Below are 26,025 nucleotides of genomic sequence, written 5' to 3' on the forward strand. Positions count from 1 at the left end.
AAATGATATAGGTAAAAATAACATCTCAAATTCTTGAGATGTTATTTTTTTTCTTATATCATGAGATGAAATGCATATCTATGATACCACTGAGTCTACCTACAGGTGTGAGTCATGCTGCTAATTTCTCCCCAGAATCCATGTAGAGTCTCTGTAGTCTTGAGTAATCCACAAAGGCTTTCAGAATATAGTCCTTCCTATTGTACCTGGGCAGAATTGCAGACACATACACATTCTGACCTCATAATGCATTTTTAAACGTTGTTCTATATTTACCCAACAACTCATCAGTTCATGTGTGCATAATATCATTAGCTCCCCACAGGTGTAAAGAGAACAGTAATAATGCTCCCTTTACAATTCTGACAATCTGTTGGTGATATCATTAATTGTTGCTTCCGGCAGACACACATACCCTAGTTCTATACCTCTATTACAAATATTTTATCCATTTCCCCGATAATGGAATCTCCCAATAAACCAAATCCTCTCAAACCAGAGAAGTATGCACTTGAATATTTTGTTCAGTGCCCCAAATTGGGTGTTCATGACCTGTCAGGTTGCTAGAATTTTCAGTCCCTGACGAGTTCTCAGTTACATTTATCGCCAGTGCAAGCACCTGTTTTTTAGCAGTGCACCAAGTTTTAATTTGAGATTGATATACTACTAACACTGGGAACAAAGAAAAGAGTCATAAGTTGAATGATGATTATCAACTAGATCAACTACATGATCCAGCTACATTCCAGAGGCTATGTAAGTGATGAACTTGTGACCTATATGGGAATCACTTATAGCCATTTCTGCTCGAATCACAATATCCTCAGACAAAATATTCAGTGTGGAGCGTGCAATAACTTGATTAAGGTAAGAATTAAAGTAGAAAAATAACAAAATTAAGAATAAAATTAATAATAAAAAATACGTTTACAAGATACCATAAAAAATTTAACTAAGCAAAATTAGTTTAAGAAGAGAAGAATTAAATTTGCAAGAATCACTGGAAATAACTTCACTACATTACTGGAATTAAATTTATAAAATTACAGAGAGAAAAGTGTATTATAAGATATTTGAACAAATTGAGGAAAAACAACAGTTTGTCCACTAATTATGTCTTCAGTCTTCTTGAATATAATCCCTCAGAGTCAGAACTATCAAAGATACATGTGGTCTCTCTGACTACTAATTCTTGAATTTTGAAGCAAAATGGTCTCATTGACAAAGCTCAGGCTATGTATTGTGGTGGCTAAAATTCCAGACACTCTCACATTGAACCCTAATTCATGGTATTTAGTATTAGTAAGACCAGTAATGCAAGTATCACTAAACTTTTACACTCAGCTGACATACCCCTGTCTTATTTCAACTGACACCTCCATGGCTAGGTGAGCAGGAGCAGCAGTGTGTAGCACACACACTTCTTGATTAGACCAGGGTTCGAGCCCGTAACCACCAAATACGGAGGATACAGAAAGGTCAGGGAATGACCATCGCTTATCCACAGAGCAATATGGCCTTAGTTGCTAATGCTCCTAAAAACCAGATAACAACAACAACTTATTTCAGCTGTTTCTGTTACTGAGTAATTTATGTCTGCAGAACAAAGACCAATGCAGCTGATTCAATTTGCAATAATATATGCTGATTGGGAATGCATTGCTGCTGTCCAAGAGAGATTTGGTATCAGGTCTGATGAGGAACTATCAATGATGTCAGGTGAGGAGGCAGAAAGGCTCTCAGAAGAGTGCATATGTTGCATCATTGGCATCTATGAAACGGAAGCAATCTCATCAACTTCATGTGAAGTGGTAGTTGCCTGAATTAATTCAGTTGCAGTGTCAGGTGTATAAAATGAGAAAGCATTTCCAGCTTAGCAGATGCCTAGGTAACAATTTGGAAACCATGTGACTGAAGCAAGAATATTCCTCTCTTTGTTCACATTGCATGTGCCAAATTGCAAAGCTTAAGTGGAAGCAAGAATATTCCTCTCTTTGTTCACATTGCATGTGCCAAATTGCAAAGCTTAAGTGGGAATCTGGCAAAAACCACAGGGAATTAGGATCCATGGGGAATTGTTTAGAAGTTTTGCAAAGAAGGATTCAAATCACCAGCTAGAGATATATATTCCGTTGGGATAGGCCCAAGTGAGAGTCTAAATTGGAAAGATAGTATAAATCAGGTATTGGATCATCTGATTTGGAATTTCTTAGGACATTGGGACAACATTGGGACAATTTTCATTCAGTCTTTAAATGTAACTGCTCTCTGAGCAGTTACATTTAAAGACTGAATGAAAATTACAAAAGCAGGTTTGACTAGCTTCTCTTTACATTGGAGGAGTTGGGAGATGCTGTTAAGCATATAAGGAAAACAAGTGCCTGAGCATGGACCATACTGCAAGGGAAACAATAAAAAAAATTTGGAGTCTTCTTTTATCTTACTTATTAAGAATGTTCAGTAATTGTCTTTGTGATGGGGTCATTCCATCTTTATTGAAGGATGCCTGCAATGCAGATTGCATCATACACAGAAAGAAAACCTTCATATGTTGTGGAGATCTTTGTGGATTTTCCTGGGGCATTCAATAAAATTAGTTGGAATAGTGTTCTTATGATGCCGAAGCTTGCAAAATGCTCATCTCAGATTTATTCTGTGATAAAACACTACTTTAAGAATAGAACTGTGACTGTGAGATCAGGGTAGGGATCAGTCACATGGATGGTGATTAAAGGTTGTCCACAGGGATCAGTATTCAGGCTATTAATAAATAATAATAATAAAAAAAATGTTTTTCAGAGAAGTGAGTGATCCACGCCTCCCAGTAAATTTCTCCTGTCTATGTTTACATGGTCACAGTAGCTGAATATCCATGTGATTCTGACATTTTGCACTGCATTCAAAGAACAAGTGAAAGTAGTAATGTGGGGGGGGGGGATTGAGACAACTAAGATATTATATAAAGTTTACGAAAATGAAATGGTGGCAGATTTTGAAACTTTGTTGAGGCTTTCACTGTGTAGAAAATGTTCTAAAATATAATGGCATACAGGCAATAATTAAAAAAAAAAAAAACTGCATCACCAATCTCCAAAAAACTAGTGTGAATTAAGGACGATTGCTAAAGAACTTTATGTGGAAACTATAAAGACCGGTCGTGTGTTTTCGGTCACGATGAGCAGCTTGTAGCTTGCAGATGGCAATTGAGGGTTTTGGAGAAATTATCCTGCTTTGTGCAAACATTTTGAATCAGAAGTTAAATATTCTGAATTATTAAATCGACTTTTAAATTTGGAATTTCTTAACTCTTTAGCACTAATGATCGACATCCTGTAGGAACTCTCTTACCTTTCAGAAGCTTTACAGAATCACAATGGTAAAAGCATATAAATTAATTATTCGAACTATCAATGCTATTGCTAATTTGAAAAATTCTAAAGGAAATTATGAAGCTAAAATTGAGAGCACGTTGAAGTGGAAAGAATTTGAAGGAATCAAAATCGAAAGTAAAAAAATTACCTCGTGACAAGTTATTAAATGCACTGTTTTATCCTTGAAGGATAAGTTATTAATGCAACAGGGTGATTTTAAATTAAATAAAGAAAATGACGATACCATTGAAAGAAATTTTAAACATATGCTACCCGAAATTATGGAATGTGAAAGAACTTTCATCTCAGTGGCAAGACAGTGAAAACTGAATAAGAAATTTTTAATTTTTCTGATAAAATATGAAATAAAAATTAATGATTTTAAAGATTTTGTCAAAGACAGTTTGTCTTTAAAATCGAATAAAATTCCCTTTTCAATTAAGAAAGTCAGAAGATATCTTTGAAACCATTGTGATTAGCAGTGCTGAAGCTAAGTGAGCTTTCAGCATAATGAATAATATTGTGAATAAATGAATGAATAATGTTGACAATTAAACAAGTTGCAGATTAAGATGACCATACATATAAATGGAAAACCATTGCTTCAAGTTGATCCGAATAATTATGTCAAATCATTCCATGACCGATCAGATTTACTCTGTAATCATCACTCAGTTATTGAGCAAAGCAGATTGACTATAAATATTAATAAAGAAGTAAATTGTATATGGCAATTTTTAGAATAAATTTTTCTTGAATAATGTGAAATAATTTTGTTTCTTGTAATCTGTGATTTTTTTGTGTACTTTTTCTTGAAAGTTTGTTTTTTATATAATATTTGTTTTTATATTGTGGAATGTTTTGTGATAGTTGTTACATTATTTGTGATATGAGAAATGTTTCATGTTATTTTGTATTCGCAATATTAAAATTTTATCATGAAAAATATGTATCCATTATATTTTTCTAGTTGTTAAAAAAAAGACGAATAAAAAAGGTGCACTTGTGCTCGGCAGATGGAGTAGATGGTTTATGCGAAACATTCTTCGTGTTTCTTTTAGCTATTTTGATTTGTATATATTGATTATGAAATAAAAAAGCTTTTTTATTGTAAATATTTTATTGATCATTCACAAATTTTCATAATTTCTGGAAGACAAGATAATGGATTTATGATAACTAAATTAAGAGATGTATACTTACGATTGCAATGTATCTAAATGTCTCTGTAAAACAGCACCGATTGATGTACCGATCTTGTAGTTGAAGTGACATACGCAGCTGTTAGGGGCACCTAACGATGGAATGTAACAAAAATGCGAGATGAAAAAAGAAATTGTTGACAAATATTTGTATTGTTGCAATCATACTTACTGCAGTAGTAAACTTCAGGAAGCATGATTGTGACGTCATACTATTCAGAAATTCTAAAAAGTTAGAACTTCAGACACTATTGTCTCCAGTTATGATCGTAAGGCAAGACATGATGACCAGGTTTTCAAGGGAGTTTTTTTTTTAGATAGACCTAGGAACATTTTACACATTCACTTATATGCATGGTTAAGGGGATCATAAGCCACATCTGTCCATCCCCTTTGAATCCGCCCCTGACTCAAGATTTCATAACGGTCACGAAAATGCATTAAGCGCTCTAATCACACTACTAGTAGTGCGACGTGGGAAGTGCCTCTGGTGGAAGCTGCAGATGACGTCACTTTCATGACTGATCAGATTTACTCGTTAGAAAGTCGGAAAAACTGTGAGCCCATTGTTAAAATATTCACAGCTCACCACTGAAATTGGGACTATCAAACTGAATGAACTGTGTATGTGGAGTGAGGGACAATATCTTCTGCCATTGTGAATACGACAATCTATATGCTTGACTTGTAAATAATGCACCTGGTGTAGATCACCTTGAGGAGGGTGGAGAACCATTGTTTTTACAATCTTATGAGAACTTTGCAAACTCGGACTTCAGCATTATTCTGTTGTTACAAATCGAGACAGTTGACATACTGCTTATTTGGCCCAAATAGCAATAATGTACATGAAAGTTGTAGATGAATTCTAAGAACAATTATATTAGTAACATCTAAAAAACTGAGCAAGCATGGATTTGTGGTCCCTGGTTCTGAAAATAGATGGGTACTTGTTTTTACACATGATGATGATAATACTAGCAAGTGGCTGGTGATACTAATACACATGTCTGAGGGCTGGATGTGTCTAACTGCATTGGACTAGACTTGTTTTTATAGAGAAAAATTGGGAGTTCCTGCAGTGTAGTGGGACACTGCAAGGTCATGATGTGATGTGATGTGGTGATCTGACTTTGTAATAATCCAGCTTTTCTGGGTGGAAAAGCTGGATTAAAATAAGTTTCCCTATTCATAAGACCTTAGTGTCAAAAGAGTTAGAGTTAGTGCTGTGAAAATTGGTGGGTATGTCATTTAGGGTGTGGGGAAGCGATGTGTAGAAGAAAAAAATTAGTTCAAATTTCCACAACCAGGGGTAAAACGGTGCTGCACATATGTAAAAGCTGTCATTTACTTCAAGACATGCTGCTTACACAAATGACATCCTGTTAGATAAAAGTAGAAAGGCCAATGCCACTGTCAATAACCATTATGGCTCTTAAAAAAAGGAACGTGCTCTCTTAGTAAAACTGTTCTACCAGAATAATAGTAACTCTAATGCAGCACTACATGAATATTGGAAACTTTAAAGTTTGCGTAAAGGACTTTTGACATCAGTGGGGCTTCAAAAACTAATAAAGAAATTTGAAGCAACCGGGGAGTTAGGTGTAATCCCAGGCAGGGGATGACCACGTATCGGAACGGAGGTAGTGGATGAAGTGGTGGTTGCAGTGGTCAGAATGTGAAACACTATCAGTCAGTAGTGCCTGCCAGAGGTGTGTCAAGAGACTTGAACCTTCCTTGGTCTACTGTATGTAAAGTGCGTCAAATAATTTTATGCTGGTTCCTGTACAAGATTCATGTAGTGCAAGAACTAAAGCCTTGTGATCGGCAACAACAATTTCTGACTCGTATGGAACTTATACATGGCTCGAATGATCTTGTGGTCCGATGAGGCACATTTCACTCTTCATGTGACTGTAAATGCACAAAACTGCCAAATATGGGGGAACTTCTCGTCCATCTGCTGTGCATGAAAGACCACTACAAAGTCCATACATTACAGTATGGTGTGATTCACAGCAGAGTTTATAATCGGACCATTTTTCTTTGAAGAGTCTACACCACATGGTCCCGTAAGGTGTGTGGTAACTAGTGCACGTACTGTGCTCTTCTAAGAGATTACGTTATTCCCGCTCTGCAAGAAAGGCAATGCTCAGAGACCATAGTGTTCATGCAAGATGGTGCTTCTCCCCGTGTTGATTGACAAGTGAAGGAACTGTTCCGTTCAATATTCGGAAACGATTGCATAATTTCTAGAGACTTTCTGCAGTTCTGGCCAGCCGGATCAGTAGATCTCAATCCCTGTGATTTCTGACTATGGGGATACTTGAAAGACAGTTTACCGTGGTGGCATACAGACGCTTTTCTATTTGAAAGCAAGCATTAAACAGCATGTAGCCAACATCCCCAATGAGATGATACGCGAAACTGTGTCGCAAGCAGTCCTATGTTTTCAGAATGTCATCTCAAGTGAAGGAAAGCACACAGAACAATATCTGTAGATTTCTAAATTCTGATATTAAAATCTAATCCTAAGTTAAGTATTCTATCTCATGCTTACAGTGCCAATTTCTCCCCTGGTGGCAGAAATTTGAACAATTTTTTTTTATTCTACAGATCACTTCCCCATACCCTAAATGACACCCACCGATTTTCACAGCGCTGTCTCTAACCATTTTGACACTAGGGTCTTCTGAATAGGGAAACTTATTTTATAACCACCCGGTACTTGTTTGGACTGATACTAATCTCTCAGCTTCATAGGAAATAGAGATTTCACTGTGTGGAAGTGGATTAATGAGGTAATCAGTTCCCCCCTTTTTGCCGCTATCTCCACTTACACTTTCATTGCCCCACACTTCAGTATGACCCCTGAGTAAATTTATATACTTTTTCATTCTTTGTCAGCGTTGTGAAACCAAGCTGATGTGAATCAACAACGTGAATGCTGTGCAAGGATATTGTGTCAGGCTGGTGGACTTTATCGTCATCATTGGATTTTTCTGAAATGATAATGCTTGTGCATAACACAGCTCCTTGCACTCTGATAGTGACCTGTAAACTGGTCAGCATGATCCTTGTGTTGTAATTTTCCCATTGAGACTGCTATCATAATTCTTTCTGTTGTAATACAGTGACTCGTTATGCCCTCAGGTGCTGCTATCATCAAGGTGTTGTGATGGCAGCACCTGATATATCATCTTGCAGCCCAAAGTACTGGCTGAATGGCTCCTTCTCCAGTGTCAGGTGCTCTCACCATCAAGTGTTTTTTATACTGAACGCTGACATTTTCAACTTGCATTACCAGGTTGGTGCAGCTCATTGTGCTGTACTGATACTTGGGTATTCAATACTCCCCAGAAACTTTTGCCATCCGGGTGGCATTATGAAGTAGCTGGATGGGGAAGTGTAATACAGTAATACCCCGAAGTTACGCGATAGGTGGGTCCAACAAAAATCGCTTAAGTCGAATTCGCGTAAGTCGGGGTATAACTTTGCATATAAATACATATAAATTTTGTTTATTTGGGACCAAGGACTAACAAAAACACTAGTTTAGAAGAAAAATATTTAATAAAATTGCAATTCTTTATGCATATTAATACAAAATATGTATTAAAAAAATAAATGAGTTACGTAAAAAAGTTATTTCAATGTCGATGGCTTCATAAAATCTAACAAATTCATCTGACGACACAGCTCCTTCTTATTTTCACGCAGAATTTCTTCGCAGCAAACTAATAATTTTTTATTCCTTGCTTTGTAGCTATAACGCGTTCTTCATTGGAGTCTGTTTTCTAAAATTTTTAAGCCCTTTTCAATTGAGCTGAGACCTGTTAAGCTTGCAATTGTCATGTGCTTTTCTGGTGGAACTGGGTCTGAAGTGTCGGATACTTCAGTGACGTTTTGCTCATGCATCTCTATGAGCTCATTCATTGTCAGCTTCTGACTACGTGAATCCAACAGCTTGTTGACATCATCACCATTGACTTCTAAATCTAATTGCCTGGCAAAATTAACAACTTCTTCTATCACATGAGCGACATGATCAGTTTCTGGCATTGTTTTCATCTCGTTTTTGAAAAAAAATGGATGAAGTTTCTTCCAGACACCACTCAAATGTTTTTTTGTGAATTTCATCCCAAGATTCTTCAGTGATTCTTACGGCATCTAAAACATTGAATTGTTTCCAAAAGTCTTTAACAGATATCTCACTATTTTGTCTCATAGCTTCATTCAGACGCGCAAACGAACGCCTCGTGTAGTAGGCCTTGAATGTTTTGATGACTTCCTGGTCCATCGGTTGAAACAAGCTGGTTGTGTTTGGAGGCAAAAACGCAACTTTCACACGTGGGTCAAAATTAATTAGGGTGGTAGGAGGGTGACTGGGTGCATTGTCAATAAGAAGCATCACTTTAAATGGAATCTGTTTAGACTTGCAATAACGTTCGACTTCGGGTATGAAGTGGTGACCAAACCAGTCCTCAAAAATGGAAGCTGTCACCCAAGCTTTATGATTTGACTTCCAAATCACTGGTAAGCTAATTTTAGATATATTTTTTAAAATGCTTGGGTTTTCGGAGCGATAAATTAAGAGAGGTTTTAACTTGCAGTCACCAGCTGCATTCCTGCCAACCATCACCGTCAATCGGCCTTTGGAAACCTTAAAGCCTGGAAAGTTTTTTTCTTCGTGAAAGCGATGTAATTTCCGACAAACGTTGAGCACGAATTCGAACGCACACATATAAATATGACAGTTGGAATGCAAATTCTTGTTTATGTGTGCAGCTCATGTGGCAGCAAAGTTGAATTTTGTTCATCTTTTGCTCTCACTCTCCGCCGTTGCATCGTATATCGATAGCATACGAAAAATGACCTTGAAGATAGTGGGCAGCAGTGTTGCCAAACGAAAAAAATCAAGAACCGTGTAACTCCGAGTTCGCGTAAGTCGGGGTATTACTGTACTTCGCAATATTATAAAATTTTCTGTTATTTACAAATGTGACTTGAGCGATCCAGAGCAAAAATTAATTGCATAATTTAACATTATATTTATTTAATGATAATCTGTACAAAAAACATTGAAAAAATTTAATATTGGCTAGTGTTATATTTTTTAATTAAAAAAATGAAAATTCCAACACATAAACACACTAAATATAACAAATACGGTACTTTTTGTTTAAAAAGTAGACTATTTTAATAACAAATTAAAAAAAAAAACATTTTTATTAGAATTCAATGTAAAAAAAATAATGAAAAATGTTTAAACTTAAATGTTTAAATTTAAATGTTTTCTGATTTAACTTCTTACTCATTATGGGTTCTTATTTTGTTTTATTTTATTGCAATATAGGTAAAAATTCAGATCTTGGGTACCACTCCATACTTCGACTAAAAGTCAGGAAGAAGGCAGTGATTGGAAGGTTCCACTCACTGTTTTCCCCTACTCCCTGTCCTCCTAGGTTGACATGCCTAGGGTGTTTATCCCTCACTTTCCACTGTTTTAAATTTGAATTATTTGAATTTTTGAATTTATTTATTTAAGCAAACATGCTTGCTTAAACAGTAGTTGGAACTTGTTTTCCGATTTTAGAACAGGATGGATAAACACCCTACCTACACTAAGCACCCCCCTCCTCGACAACACAAAAACAATCAGAAATGAAAGCGCATTCACAATAATCACCCAATCACATAACTCAACCATACAATCACTCTGTTCTATGACCATGCCCACTGCGCAGAGACAAGTAGTACCCAAATAATAGATTTTAGCCACCATATATATTATTATATTTGGGCACCTTTACCAAGACAGACAGTTCACAAAATTTAACGAATTTAACATGGTGTACTAGCTTGCGGAATTATAATACTCAACATGCTGTAGAGATGGCTGCGGAGTGAGTGAGTTAATACGCTGAGTCGACTCAGGAAGTATCTGAAAGATTCGAATAACAAAAGTAACTCAGTGAATCGCAGAATTCAACCAACATATCGATGCTGTCAACTGGCTGGCATCTGATAGCTCAGCATAAAGCACACGGCAATATTCTCATTAATCTGGATTTTCAGCATTGAACCATGCAGTGGCCGCATGACATCAACACAATGATCAAATAGTGGGAGGTCTTATAACTGCGTAGGTAGGTTATGTACCAGAAAACTGAGTTCTACCGATCTTTCGGTGTCCAGTCACAATTCCAGCTCGATTGGTGTCCGCTCCTGTTGCATTGACCTCGATCGCATAGTATATTCAAATTAATATTGATCGAGATCATTACCATACTGTACTGTGAGAAATGCTTAAATTTTAGCCGGGCGGTCAGTTGAATTCACCAGGTGGTGCACCCATTCGATAGGTCCTGGGGAGAACACTGGGTATTCTAGCTCAAAGATAGAAGTGCTTGGTCATCTAGTATGACTTCAAAAGCAGAGTATTTCCTGGTGCTGTGCTTATGTTCCTAACCTTGTAATATACTGTGGACTTGACTCATAATTTTAACTTTGGTCTATGCTACAGATTTAACTCACAATCTCAACTTTGCTCATTCTCAACCTTGGGCTGTGTTATGGATTTGATTCACTATCTCAACTGTGGACTGTAGCATGGACTTTACTTTTTTTTTCCCCTTCTCTTTTGATGACCCTGTCACTATTGAAACTGGGTAGGATTCTTCTATCAGTACTAAAATGTTTAGAATGATAGTAGTAGACAGTCTGCCTTCACTGATCAGCTTTGCTGAGTACACTACCCTCACATACACAGAGCAGAGTTGCCATAGTGTGGCTCAGAACTGCTTTCACACACACACACACACACACACACACACACACACACACACACACACACACACACACACACACACACACACACACACACACACACACACACACACACACACAAAAATCCCTGTTATAGAATATATTCCCTGTTTCTTGAACAGTTGAATTACTCAGAATTATAGCTACCTATTGGATCAGCACCTTTTGTCCATAGTGATCCAACCTATAGCCAGATGCATGAGAGTAGCTTGAATGTGACACTTAAGCACCTGATTAGTTCACAATTTTGTTTGGCATCAGATCTCTTAACTTTCTTAAAATGGTAATTAATCAGGAATCTAATCTATTATGGTTTTTTTTTTTGAAATATGTGTAGATTATTTAATGTGGCTAGTTCTTATATATATGTTTAAAAATTATTTTTGGAGTATTAGGTGAAAAAATTTTTTATACTTTTTTTCAGACAGAAGTATCATGTTATGGCATGTAAAAGCATTTAATCAGAAAGATCATAGGTAACGTATCAAATTGAATTATATTTTAATTTATTTATTTGAAGAATTATTTGAATTTATTTATTTAAGCAAACATGCATGCTTAAACAGTAGTCATCAACGCACACAAAACAAACTTAATCATTCATGAGATGATGACCGATGATGAAGTTGCCATTACTGATGCACTTATACAGGGTGAGGCAGGGGAAACAGTGATTTTAAAAACTCAGTAATTAATTAGAGTTTGTATTTGACAAGTTATAAATATGCTATCTGAAAGTACATAGCATGCCTCTTTTTTTTGAAGATGATATCTTCGAGATGACCTCTGTTTTCCCTGCTGCTTCTAATTTTTCCCATGACACAACATAGTATCTCCAAAGGAATTCCAGTACTTTCTTCATAAATTCTTTCTTTTAGCTCTTCAATATTGTGTGGGTGATGAGAATCCAGCTTGCTTTTTAAGTTCCCCATAAAAAGTCACATGTTGACAGGTCTGGAGGCATTAGAGGCCAAGAAATGTCACCATTCCTAGAGATTATTAGTTATGAAAAAGCAGTCATACAGCATTCATTGACACCCTGATGGTGTGAGGTGTTGCACCATCTTGTTGAAACCAACTGGCATCATTAAATTGAGGAAATCTAGCAGCTAGTTCATTAGTCAATAAAGTTGTGATCATGTTAGAATAGCTGCCCGATGTCATGGTTTTTACCCTTCCATTATCATTAAAAAAATATGTGCCAAATAATGCTGTGAGATGAAATCGCACACTGCACTGTTACCCAGTCACCGTGCAGTGGTTGCTGGTGGAATTAGTGAGGTGTTCCTTCAGCCAATAATGGAAGTTTTGTTTATTCACAAAACCAATTTAGATGAAAGTGAGGTTCATCAGACATCCATAGATTGTGAAAAAAGTCTTCATCATGATGCATTTGAGTTAGCATTTCTTGACAACATTTTTTAAGGGCAAGGAGGTCACAAGGTTTTAATTCTTGCAGTACATTACCTTGTAAGGATGGAAAAATATATCCCAGTGTAATATTCATCATACTTATTTTAGTCCCCGACAGCTGTGATGTTTTATGGTGTACAGCATTTCTTATTCTATGTAGAAGCTTCTTTTTGATAGCGTAACTAGTTTCTTCATTTACGTACCCATGTTTTAAAACTCCCTGCTCAGATCCCTATGTATGGTTGCTGAGTCTGGGTGACCTTAGCCTGCAAAAAAAAAAAAAAATAAATAAAGAAAGAAAGAAAGAAAAAATAAAATTGTGTGTTTTTTTTAAATTTTATTTCCCCCCACAGTGCTGTGATGAGAGGAACTGAAGGAATGCTTGAGTAAATGAGTGTAAGCTAAGGTGAAGCTAAGGTGAAACTTGATCTTATTATCTGTCCTGCTCCCCCCATGCCTGGTATGGTAACTTGAGGTTGGCGATGTTCCACATGTCCCTAGACTACAAGGCCAGATGAACAACATAACCCCAAACTACACTACATAAACACTTATGTGCACTCTGGAATGCTTATCCATAGTGCCCATATTCTGGATGCCGTGGTTTAGTCTGTGTGGAAGAATGAGTGAAAGAGGGCAAATGGGAGTGTGACTGTTGTCCATTGTCTCTTTTTGTTGACCCTGAATATTTGTACATTAAACAAGAAAAAAAAAAAAAAATCAAGTATCTCATGTGCATGTAAGTATGGCTATGTTGTGAGCTCTGCAGATAGTAGATGCACCCTGATCAGGACTGCAATTAGTGGATAACCAATTCCCAAAACTGCCCTTGCTAATGCCATGCTGATTTCTTTTTAGGTGGCATAGCAGGGGACACTGACACTGATTTCAGCTGGTCTAGCCAGTTTGGGAATGTCACATTATTCTGACCATATGTATATTTTCAAGTTGGTGACCAGAACTAGGGTGTGCTATATGGTGATCTCATATAGAGTACCCTAGTTCTATGACTTTAATCCTCCCCATCATCAAACTCTGGGCATTGCCCATTCTCTCCCTACCCCCCTATTCCAAATTTTCACCTGGTGAGCCCTACCGCTATAAATAGTTTTGCTGCTCTTAATAGTTATCCCCCCCTGTGGAGAGTGGGTTGCCTCTGCAGGGGATGCTCCTTCTGTTCCCTATCCTTCATGATGAAATCTTTCCTATCATCCACCCTCTTTACCTAACTATCTTCCATAGCTTGAACTGTCACCCCACTTTCTTTTCTAACAAAAACTTTTTTCTCTCTCTCTCGGTCTTTTTTTTTTGGGGCCCTCCCTGGTAAGCTAAGGTGAAGCTGGGGTTTGCCTAGCCTAAGAACTTGATCGTATTATCTGTCCTGCTCCCCATACCTGGTACGGTAACTTGAGGTTGGTGATGTTCCACATGTCCCTAGACTGCCAGGCCAGATGAACAACATAACCCCAGACTACACTACATAAACACTTATCTCTCACACTATCTGGCCTTTACAGGGTACTGTATTCAACACAACTGATTGCAGTTGTGGGGAAACACTTGAACATAAACACTATATACACTACGTACTGATAATATTTTGAAGACTAAATACTCAAGGCATAATACATTATGGGTTGAGATTAACTATATAATATCTGTGTAAATACACCATAGTTTACCCATAAATTTAACTACATACATAGTGTAATGGCATCATTTAGATTTTATCTCATATTGTGGCTGCCTTCACAACGAGATACCAGGTATTGAACTACTTCAAATAAATACTGCTTCTCTAGTAGAGCAGACTACTGTTATTTATTCTCAGTGGGCACCACCACCACCCAGACGTGTTTCGGAGCTTGTTGGCTCACTCATCAGTGGGCAGGCAGGTATCCTGATAATGCAGTCATGCCATCACAGTTGCGAAGTTAATTCCACAATATGAGAGATACGAAATGGTGAAGATTATGATAATATTTTGAAGACTAAATGATCAAGGCATAATACGTTATGGGTTGAGATTAACTATACAGGGTGTCTCAGAAATACACGGCATAACTTCAGGAATGAGTTCCTCATATGTAGACATTAAAAATATTTTATATCAACATAGTTCCGGAAATGCTTGGTTCCCGAGTTATTAACTGGAATGTCATCTCCCACAGGTGATTTCCTTCATCACAAAGTACTGACAGAATGTGGTGGTTTTCCATTCCAACCATATACTCAAATCAGGAGCAAGCGGATATGCACTGTATGTACAGTTTGGCAAACGGCAGACCTCTGGAGGCTTGTCGTTTGTACCACAAAAGGGTCCCAGAACAAAGATGTCCAGATAGGAAAACGTTTGAAGGTATCCATCACCACCTTTGTGAACATGGGACCTTTACACCTCGTGCTGCTGACAGAGGACGACCAAGATCTACGATTCCTGAAGTTGTTTGGTTTTCAGGAGCATTAGCAACTAAGGCCATATTGCTCCCGGATATGCGGTGGTCATTCCCTGAAATTTCCGCATCCTCCATATTTGGTGGTGACGGGCTCGAACCCCGGTCTAATCAAGAAGCATGTGCTACGCACTGCTGCTCCTTCCCACCTGGCTACGGAGGACCGGCTCCTGAAGTAGAGAAGATTTTGGATGTTGTGCATGCCACTCCTGGAATCAGCACATGCAGAATAGCAATGCAACTGGCTGTTCAATGTTACAGGCCTTGTCACCAGCAGATTACCCTGCATGAGTAATGTTCTGCCAGTGGTTCTTGCAGCAGTGTGGTACAACTCCTCACTTTCCTGCCTTAGTGATATTCACAGATGAAGCATAGTTTACATGAGATGGAATCCAAAACTTTCATAATTAGCATGTATGGGCTGAGGAAAACCACATACAATTCTTCCCTCACATCACCAACAGTGGTTCAACCTGAACATCTGGGTGGGCGTTTTTGGCGATAAGTTATTTGGGCCCCATGCACTTCCAAACAAACTCACAGGGCAGGTGTACAGAAACTTTCTGGAAAACAACATGCCTGATTTTTTGGATGACACATCACTGATCATTCATCAACAAGCACACGTCATGCACGATGGCTCTCCTGTACATTTCCAGCCACCTAGCCTGCAATTATCTAAATCAAAGGTTTCCTGGTCGGTGGATAGGTAAAGGTGGACCAACTGCCTGGCCTCCACACTCATCTGATTTCTTCCCCACTAGATTTCTTCTTATGGGGCCATTTAAAGTCGTTGGTGTTTTTGACTTCGGTAGCTGATGTGGAAACTCTCCGCAATTGAATTGTGGCAGGTTGTGAGACGATACGAAACATGCCAGGAATTTGGTATCATCTTCGTGAGTCCATGAAACGTCGATGTGAGGCCTGTATTCGGGCAGAAGGTGGATATTTTGAACAATTACTATAAGGTGATGTGAACAGTTAAGTATCATAGACAGACCTTCAAAACTCAGAAACCAATCATTTCTGGAACTATGTTGATATAAAATATTTTTATTGTCTACATATGAGGAACTCATTCCTGAAGTTATGCCGTGTGTTTTTGAAACACCCTGTATAATATTGGTGTAAATACACCATAGTTTACCCATAAGTTTAACTTCATACGTAGTGTAATGGCATTGTTTAGATTTTATCTCATATTGTGGCTACCTTCACAATGAGATACCAGGGTATTGCACTACTTCAAATAAATAATGCTTCTCTAGTAGAGGAGAGTACTGTTATTTATTCTCACTGGGCACCACCACCCAGATGCGTTTCGGAGCTTGTAGCCTCACTCATCAGTGGGCGGGCAGGTACCCTGATAATGTAGACATGCCATCACAGTTACGAAGTTATCTCGTTGTGAAAGTAGCCACAATACGAGATAAAATCTAAACGATGCCATTACATTACGTGTGTAGTTAAACTTATGGGAATACTATGTACTGATGTACCCATGCACGCTAAGCACACCCATGTACAACATAGCTATGTACTGTGTAATGGCATAAGCAGATGGTACAGGATCTTGATTCTTAAGCTTAAAGCGAATGCACAATAAATCTTGAGCAACCTCATAATTGTTGTTATTTTTGTAAAATACCTTGATGTGAAAACACTTTCTGCACCATTCCACTGTTCCATGGTTCCATGGCTTGATGTGGACAAGATTATGTTGGGTGATGCAATTCTCTCCACCACACCAGTATCCAGAAAACCAGTTTTTAAAATCACCATTTTCCTGCCCCACCCTTATATAGAACAACCTTTTTCCTACATATATGAAAAGCAAGTATACTATTTAATAGAGGAATGGGAAGAAATTTCTACACGAAATGAAATAATGATAACATATAAATCCAGTCAAATATCTTTAATATAAATACTTTGTAGCTTTCGAGATAATCGTGTCTCTTTTTCAACAGAATTTGAACTTAACGGATAGAGTTATGCATGTAGTGAGATGTGTGAAGGCACATTATTCAATCATTAAACTGGCATTCATTGTTGCTGCAGGGACATGCACAGTTCTTCTCCAGCGCTTGCCGAGGTATAAAACGGTTGTCTCCAAGATTGGGAGACTCATGAATTTGCAGCGGTTCATGGCTTTCGAATTGCTTAATATATCAAGTGACTCTAGCTATAGGCGGTGGTGGAAGTGCCGGTCTATTATTTCATAGTCTCGCTTGGGATTGAGGTCGTGGTGGGTAGCCCAGAAGTGCTCTGCGATTACAGACTGGTCGGCTCACTAAGGTGGATTGCTCTGTCGTATTCTGCAAGTCAGTCTTGAAGATGCCTCGAAGTCTCTCCTACGTAGCAGCTGTCACAGTCTCTACAGATTATGCGGTATATTACACTGTTGCATAAGAGAGGTGTGATGGGGGTCTTTACACTGGAGACCAGGGAACGTAGGCTCCTACCAGGCAACTGCACGCATTTTACGCGGTATTCCCTGAGGATTTCTGAGATCCGGCCTGACACACATGGATAGTAGGGAATGTAGGCGGTAGGTATATTGTCCTGAATTGGTGGTCTGTGAGCTCTTGTGCTTGCAATAGGCTCTTGTCTAGTATGTATGATGGGTAGCCACAATTGATTAAGTCTGCCCTCACATGAGAAATCTCGCTACGCCTGGCTGCATCTGTGCTGGAATGGCTCCAAGCTCTTGAGAATAGAGTGCTGGCAGTGCTGTTGAGATGACTGGGGGCATGGCTGGATCTGTAGTTTGTGAATTGCCCACACCACATCGGCTTACGCTATACTGAGGTTTCCAGGTGTGAGCCCACACATTTTACTAGGACATCCAAGAATGGGAGTGATCCGTTGACCTTTAACTCTAGAGTGAATTGGATGAATCCACACAGGGAATTGAGATATTCTAGTAATGTTGTTTCAGAGCCACGTGGGATTACTGTGAAGATGTCATCAACATATCTGCACCATGTTGTAATAGGTACAGGTGGGTTCAGCAATATCTGTTCTTCTAATTCTTCCATGGTGATGTTGGTTACTACAGAGCTAACAGGGGCACCCATAGCAGTGCCATGTACTTGTTGGTATACGGGATCCTCGAAAGTGAAGGTGCTGTTTGACAAACACAGGTTAAGGGCGGTACAATGTCGTCGGTAGACAGTGATGTTCTGTTTGGAAGGTTTAAGTCATTCTCAAGGAGCCTCTTGGTGCAGCGGCCTGCTGGACAGGGATTGATGTGAATAGCGACACTACATCAAATGATGCCATAACAGCAGTGTCAGGAATCAAGAGGTCTTTAATAAGGCGAATAAATTCGCCGCTGTTGTTGAGAGTGTGCATGGTATTTCCTACAATAGCACTTTTGGGCTACCCATCACGACCTCAATCCCAAGCAAGACTATGAAATAATAGACCACTCCCGGCACTTCCGCCACCGCCTATGGTTAGAGTCACTCAATATATTGAGTAATTCGAGAGCCATGAACCGCTGCAAAGGCATGAGACTGTACCCCATCTTGGAGACAGCTGTTTTATACCTCGACAAGTGCTGGAGAAGAACTACGCATGTCCCTGCGGCAACAATGAATGCCAGTTTAATGATTGAATAACGTGCCTTCACACATCTCTAATGATATCAAGAGTAGGAGACCGGCAGAATTGCTTAACAAGTACAGGTCACTGTTGAAAAAAAGCCGTGAAATAGGGTTGAATTTGAAAGTGTCTGCAATTCTGCCCAGACACGATAGGAGGGAATATATGATGAGAGCCTTGTCGATCAATTCGGCCCTGGAAAGGTGTACAAGGCTCAAGGGGTAGAATTTTTTTCAGCCTGGACTGTACTTGTTAACAGGAGAGATTGCTTCTACAGGGATGGGATACACTTAAATAGAAAGGGTGCAAGAATATTTGCTGATGCTATCGAGGCAGTGTTAGGTGGGTCGGAAAACTGCTAGCTTTGGGGGAAAACAAAGACGAATCGATTAACAGTAGCCACTGGCAGAGGTGAAAGAGATTCTTGCACTTTTTCTATTGGAATGAGCAGAAGCCTGAAAAACAAGATGCAGGATATTTCAGAGAGTGCCGGGAGTCATTGCGGTACAAGTAAACACATGGGTTGTGTTAGGGTAGCTAAGAATAGAAATAGGTGCATGTATACTTGCGTGTACACCAATGCTAGGAGTTTAGTAAATAAATTTGATGAATTTGAGTTATTGCTCAAAACATCAAAGGCTGATATTGTGTGGATTTCAGACACATGGTGTCACACAGATATAAGGAATGCAGAACTGCAATTTGGGATGTACAATGTCTACAGAAAGGATAGACTGGATAGGAAGGGAGGAGGGGTTATGCTATTAGTTAAGAAATACATAAAATCCAAGGAAGTGAAGCCAGTCGACATCGCTGGACAGTGCAGTGTCGAGTCAGTTTGGTGTGACATAAGCATTGGGAGATCAAAATTGACAGTAGAAGTGTGCTATAGGACTCTGATGAGTATAATAAGAAACTGTACAGGGAAATAGAGTGGGCCAGTAAATCAGAGAGTCTTATAATGGGAGATTTTAATTTCCCAGATATTGACTGGAATTTGGGGGCTGGTCACTCACACACTAGCAGGGCTTTTGTGGATTTGTTGGATGATTGTTTTCTACATCAAGGCTGATAATCAAATCAAGGAATACTCTTGATTTGATTATCAGCAGTGATTCTTCATGCATTAGGAATCTGCAGATAAATGAACCACTAGGTGGGAGTGATCACAGTGTGCTGAAGTGGGATTTACTCCAAGAGGTAACTACCATTAGGGGTAAAGGGAAGGGTTATTGCTTTCGTAAAGGTGACTACGATGGACGGAGACAGTATTTAAATTCTATACAGTGGGACCAACTGATGATGTTACCAACAGCAAATGCAAAATGGGAAGCATTCAAAGAGCTTATCTTGGAAGCTACTAGGCTTTACATACCAACTAAGAAATATTGTTCAAGGTTTAGGCATAAATGGATGTCATATGAACTTATGAGGCATATGGCAGAGAAGAAACATGCATGGGATACATACAAATTAGAACATGAAGACACAGAAGCCTGTGATAGATACAAGTTGATCTGTAACCAAGTTACAAAGGAGGTTAGGCAGGCGAAGGCAGATTACGAGAAATCTTTGGCAAGGGATGCAAAGAAAAACAGCAAAGAGTTCTTTACTTATGTAAATTCTAGAAGGAAGGGGATGAATCAGATTGGTCCACTTGATATCGATGGGTCAACTGTTGATGATCCTGCTCAGGTAGCTAACAAACTAAATGAATATTTTGCATCGACATTCACACATGAGGAGTTATTTAGCAAGGGGAAAGCCAGAGGTGTATTAAACTCTAGCAGTAAGCTAGAGAATCTTGTAATAACTGAGGGTAAAGTGGAGGAGAAACTGTTGAAGATAAACACAAGAAAGGCACCCGGGGTGAATGGGATCTATCCAGTTATATTAAAGGAGGTAGCAAAGGAAGTAAGCAAGCCCTTAGCCATAATTATGAGAGCTTCCTTGGACTCAGGGGAGGTACCCACAGACTGGAGATGTCCAAATGTGACCCCAATTCACAAATGAGGATCAAAGGCTGACACAAGTAATTATAGACCTGTGAGTTTAACTTCTGTTCCAGGAAAATTAATGGAGGCACTGGTTAAAGAAGCACTGCAGGATCATTTAGACAAGACTTCAGCTATAGCTCGGACACAGCATGGTTTTGTTAAGGGGAAGTCATGCCTGACCAATTTGATTGGATACTATGATGCAGTCACAAAGGAACTGGATGCAGGGAATAACTTTGATATTATATACTTGGATCTTAGAAAGGGTTTTGATACTGTTGCACATGGAAGACTGCTGCACAAATTGGAGCAGTGTGGCATTGGAGGCAAATTGCTGCTATGGATAAAGGGGTGGTTGAGGGGGAGAAGACAGAGAGTGGTAATCAATGGACACTGCTCGTCGTGGACTAGTGTTATTAGTGGAGTCCCTCAGAGCTCAGTGTTGGGTCCATTATTGTTTTCTGTATTCATAAATGATATTGATGATGGTATATCAAGCTTAATGTCGAAGTTTGCAGACGATACAAAGGTAGGCAGGGTTGTCAAGGACACTACTGACACTATGCTGCTGCTGGAACAGGATCTGGAAAGGTTGAGCAGATGGGCTGAGAGGTGGCAAATGAAGTTTAACATTGACAAATGTAAAGTACTACACATGGGAAACAGCAACCTCAGAGCAACATATCAACTCTGTGGTACTACACTGACAGTGGTAGAGAATGAAAGGGACCTGGGGGGTGGTTGTGCAGGCAGACATGAAGTTCTCTGAGCAGTGCAGATGGGCTGCAAGAGTAGCTCATGGTGTATTGTCAATGATATATAGGAATTTTTCTAGCAGGGATAAGGAGGTGATTATTCCCTTGTATAAGGCAATGGTCAGGCCACACCTAGAGTACTGTATACAGGTCTGGAGGCCTCATTTCAAGAAGGATGTAGAGCTGCTGGAACGAGTACAGAGAAGGGCAACATGATTAGTGAATGGAACAAAGGGGTGCTCTTACGAAGAAAGGCTTAAGTTTTGCAAATTGCAGTGTCTGGAGACTAGGCACCAGCGAGGTTATCTGATAGAGGTGTATAAGGCCTTGAATGGTTTGAGCATGCTCAATGCTGATGGGATTCTTCCTCTCGCTCAGAATGATCACCTGAGAGGGCATAATTTCAAATTGAGGAAAGACAGATGTAGGATAGACGTGCGGAAATTTGCCTTTAGCCAGCGGGTGGTTGGTTGGTGGAACAGACTTCCATCCCTTGTCGTGGAAGTTGATAGCCTAAATAAGTTTAAGCTCAGTTGGACAGGTATTTTGAACGGACATAGGGGTGAAGTGGAAGTGGTTTTTTTTTGGCTGATGCTGCATAAGCTTGCTTTCTTGCATCAAATGCCTCTACTAATGCTAATGCTAATGTCTCATTGCACGCATAACCGTATCCGTTAAGTTCAAATTCTGTTGAAAAAGAGAAATGATTGTCTTGAAAGCTACAAAGTATTTATATTAAAGATATTTTACTGGATTTAGACGTTATCATTATTTCATTTAATCATGGATCCCAGTACAACAGGCCCATTTATACTCATGTGTTCTCTTTATGGCCATAACATTTACAGTGATTGTGTCCAGCCGCAGAAGTCCTTCAATTCAATAGTCCGCAACAGACATCTGCGCTTTGTGCATAGGTGAAAACCAACTGCATCATCCCTAAAGGGTTCCGCTATAAAGCCCCATTTAGCAACACGTGCATGGACCATGCCTGCTTTAACTTCAGTCTGCAAACCTTGAAATTATGCATAACCCATCTTCACTATGAAATGAAGTGAGCTGGCTACAACAAATTCAGACTCTTACAAGAACTACAAGGTAAGATCTTGCCTATCATATTTACCAACTTTGTACATACCATCTGTCGCCGAGCAAACCACATCTCTGTTACTTATCGTTCACGATAACAACGAAAATTTATTAACTTAAGATAGAGGCCAACACCTCAAGAGCAAACACCCATTCAACTGACACGACTTCCTTCGTCCTAAACGTGAGCAGCAAACAACTAACCATGGAGCATCTCAACATCTCGACCACTGGTATGAAGTTCGCTGTCGTGCCATCGAAATCACTGGTAACACAGTTCGCTATGGGAGTAGAAGCAAGCATTACCAACCTCGCTGAAGAAACTGCTAATGAAATCCATTTCAGAACAGCCACCATTCTCCGTAGCACACGACCCACCTGCTCAAACCTGAACCACCATCAACACACCACCCTTTCATCTATAAGAAAGGACAACACCATTGTCGTACTTCCTGCTGACAAAGGACATCAGACTGCCGTATTAGACCGGTCAGCCTACCGAGAGAAAGCCCCAGCCCTCCTACTAGACCCCGCCGTATATGAACCTGTGGCAGATCCACCCATTAAGGTCTTAAAAAACATCTGGAGTCATGCATCAATAAGCTTGTCCATGCATGGTTTAAAGAAAAGAAAATCTCTGCTCCAACTCGTCGACTCCTTCATGCCATGGGCTGCCAACTGCCACAGTTTTATGGATTACCGAAAATCCATAAGCCAGGCATTCCTCTCAGACCCAGTGTCCTGCTGCAATGCACCTACGTATGAACTGTATGAAGTGCATGTTTCCTCTCACCTCTTGTAGAAAATACCATGCACACCGTCAACAACAGCGGCGAATTTATTTGCCTTATTAAAGACCTCTCGATTCCTGACAATGCTGTTATGGCATCATTTGATGTAGTGTCGCTATTCACATCAGTCCATGTCCAGCAGGCCGTGCACTGCACCAACAGGCTTCTTGAGACTGACTTAAACCTTCCAAACAGAACATCACTGTCTACTGACGACATCTGTACCGCCCTCAACCTGCTTCTCAAGCAGCATCTTCACTTTCGAGGATTCCGTATACCAACAAGTACATGGCACTACTGTGGGCGCCCCTGTTAGTTCTGTAGTAGCCAACATCGCCATGGAAGAATTAGAAGAACAGATATTCCCAAACCCACCTGTACCTATTACAACATGGTGCAGATATGTTGATGACATCTTCACCGTCATCCCACGTGGCTCTGAAACAACATTACTAGAATATCTCAATTCCCTGTCTGGGTTCATCAAGTTCGCTCTAGAGTTAGAGGTCAACGGATCACTCCCGTTCCTGGATGTCCTAGTAAAACGTGTGGGCCCTGGAAACAGTATACCATAAGCCTATGTGGTGCAGGCAATTCACAAACTACAGATCCGGCCATGCTCCCAGTCATCTCAACAGCACTGCTCACACTCTATTCTCCAGAGCTTGGAGCCATTCCAGCACAGATGTAACGAGGCGTAGCGAGATTTCTCGTGTGAGGGCAGACTTAATCAATTGTGGCTACCCAACATACGTACTAGACAAGTGCCTATTGCAAGCACAAGAACTCAAAGACCACCAACTCAGGACAATATACCTACTGCCTATGTTCCCTACTATCCAGGTGTGCCAGGCTGGATCTCAGAAATCCTCAGGGAATACCTCATAAAATGCATACAGTTGCCTGGTAGGAGCCTACGTTCCCTGGTCTAAAGTGTAAAGACCCCCCCATCACACCTCTCTTATGCAACAGTGTAATATACCGCATAATCTGTAGAGACTGTGACAGCTGCTACGTAGGAGAGACTTCAGGCGTCTTCAAGACCACTTTGCAGAACACGACAGAGCAATCCTTAGGAACACAATAGACCAGTCTGCAATCGCAGAGCACTTCTGGACCATCCACCACGACCTCAATCCCAAGCGAGACTATGAAATAATAGACCACTTCCGGCACTTCCGCCACCACCACCACCACATATGGTTAGAGTCACTCAATATATTGAGCAATTCGAGAGCCGTGAACCGCTGCAAAGGCATGAGACTCCCTATCTTGGAGACAACCGTTTTATACCTCGGCAAGCGCTGGAGAAGAACTGTGCATGTCCCTGCAGCAACAATGAATGCCAGTTTAATGATTGAATAATGTGCCTTCACACGTCTCACTGCATGCATAACTCTATCCGTTAAGTTCAAATTCTGTTGAAAAAGAGACACGATTGTCTTGAAAGCTACAAAGTATTTATATTAAAGATATTTTACTGGATTTATAAGTTATTATTATTTCATTTCACCATGGATCCCAGTACAGCAGGCCCATTTATACCCAAATTTCTTCACGTTTTGAGTAGTGTGGAACTATCCTTTTTGTGTTGGTTGTATTGATGGAAAGAAAACTCAGAATTAAGAAACCTCTTAGTAGTAATAGCTGTATAGTGCAAGGAATCCACAGGCTTTTGCTGCTCTGGCCAAAAAAAAAAAAAAAATAGAGTAAATACAAATTATTTGCTTCCCTCCTCACATAGATAACACTACAGTTGACCTTTGAATTTATCCAAACTGTCAACCTCAACTACCTGTGAAGGCAGCCTCTTCCATCAATCAACAACTTGCTGGTTAAAATAAAATTTCCTGCAATCTGGTCTAAACTTCTTTTTGAATTTATGCCTCTGCATTCTAAACTTCTCTACAACAGTGAAAATTCCACCTTCATTCATTTTACTTCCCGCTCTCAGAGCTTTATAAACCTCAATCGGGTCATCTCCTAGGTGCCTGGTTGCCAAACTCTTTAGCTCACATAATTGGAGTCTTTCCTCGTATGGTTGCCCTTTTGCCAATCTGACCACACTAGTTGCTCATATTTGGACACTTTTAAGAAGCTCAGTGTCTTTTTTCAGATGAGGTCTCCATATTTAAACACAGTATTCCAATACCGGAATAGTATTAATTCCAAATAGTATTACATTATAGTGGTTTTCATTTATTTGTCCTACAATCTTCGTAAAAAAATTGCATCAAATGATTTTTTTATTGGTAGGTTTGGCAGATTATGGTTGTTCAAGTGATGCTGGAGTGTTTTGCTAGTCATAATTTGGCAAAACACTTTTGAACAATGAACTGAACCTTCCAAAACCTTGTCCCTTATCAAATTCTCTAGATGCTGATATACTCTTAAAAGTATATTGGCTGCATACAAATCTAATGGATATTTTTCTCCAAGGTTAACATCTGGTGATTTTAGAATATTTAATTACAAACATTCTTGGGAAAGAAGAAAAGTAGAATGAATATTTGGAAT

General features: G+C 39.4%; 1 protein-coding gene across 1 annotated transcript in view; it reads left to right on the forward strand.

Moving 5' to 3' along the window:
* The window catches only part of LOC150085126 (transducin beta-like protein 2), a 216,011-nt gene that overhangs the window by 25,596 nt on the left and 164,390 nt on the right, over positions 1-26,025 (forward strand). Inside the window, exon 3 of the mRNA XM_090373042.1 lies at positions 11,826-11,877. Within this exon, the coding sequence (XP_090229168.1) occupies positions 11,826-11,877 (52 nt within the window). The remainder of the gene's footprint in view (positions 1-11,825; positions 11,878-26,025) is intronic.

This window comes from Mastigoproctus giganteus, chromosome 5, assembly GCF_048544385.1.
Source record: "Mastigoproctus giganteus isolate SK-2022 chromosome 5, ASM4854438v1, whole genome shotgun sequence".
NCBI classification, from domain to species: domain Eukaryota; kingdom Metazoa; phylum Arthropoda; class Arachnida; order Uropygi; family Thelyphonidae; genus Mastigoproctus; species Mastigoproctus giganteus.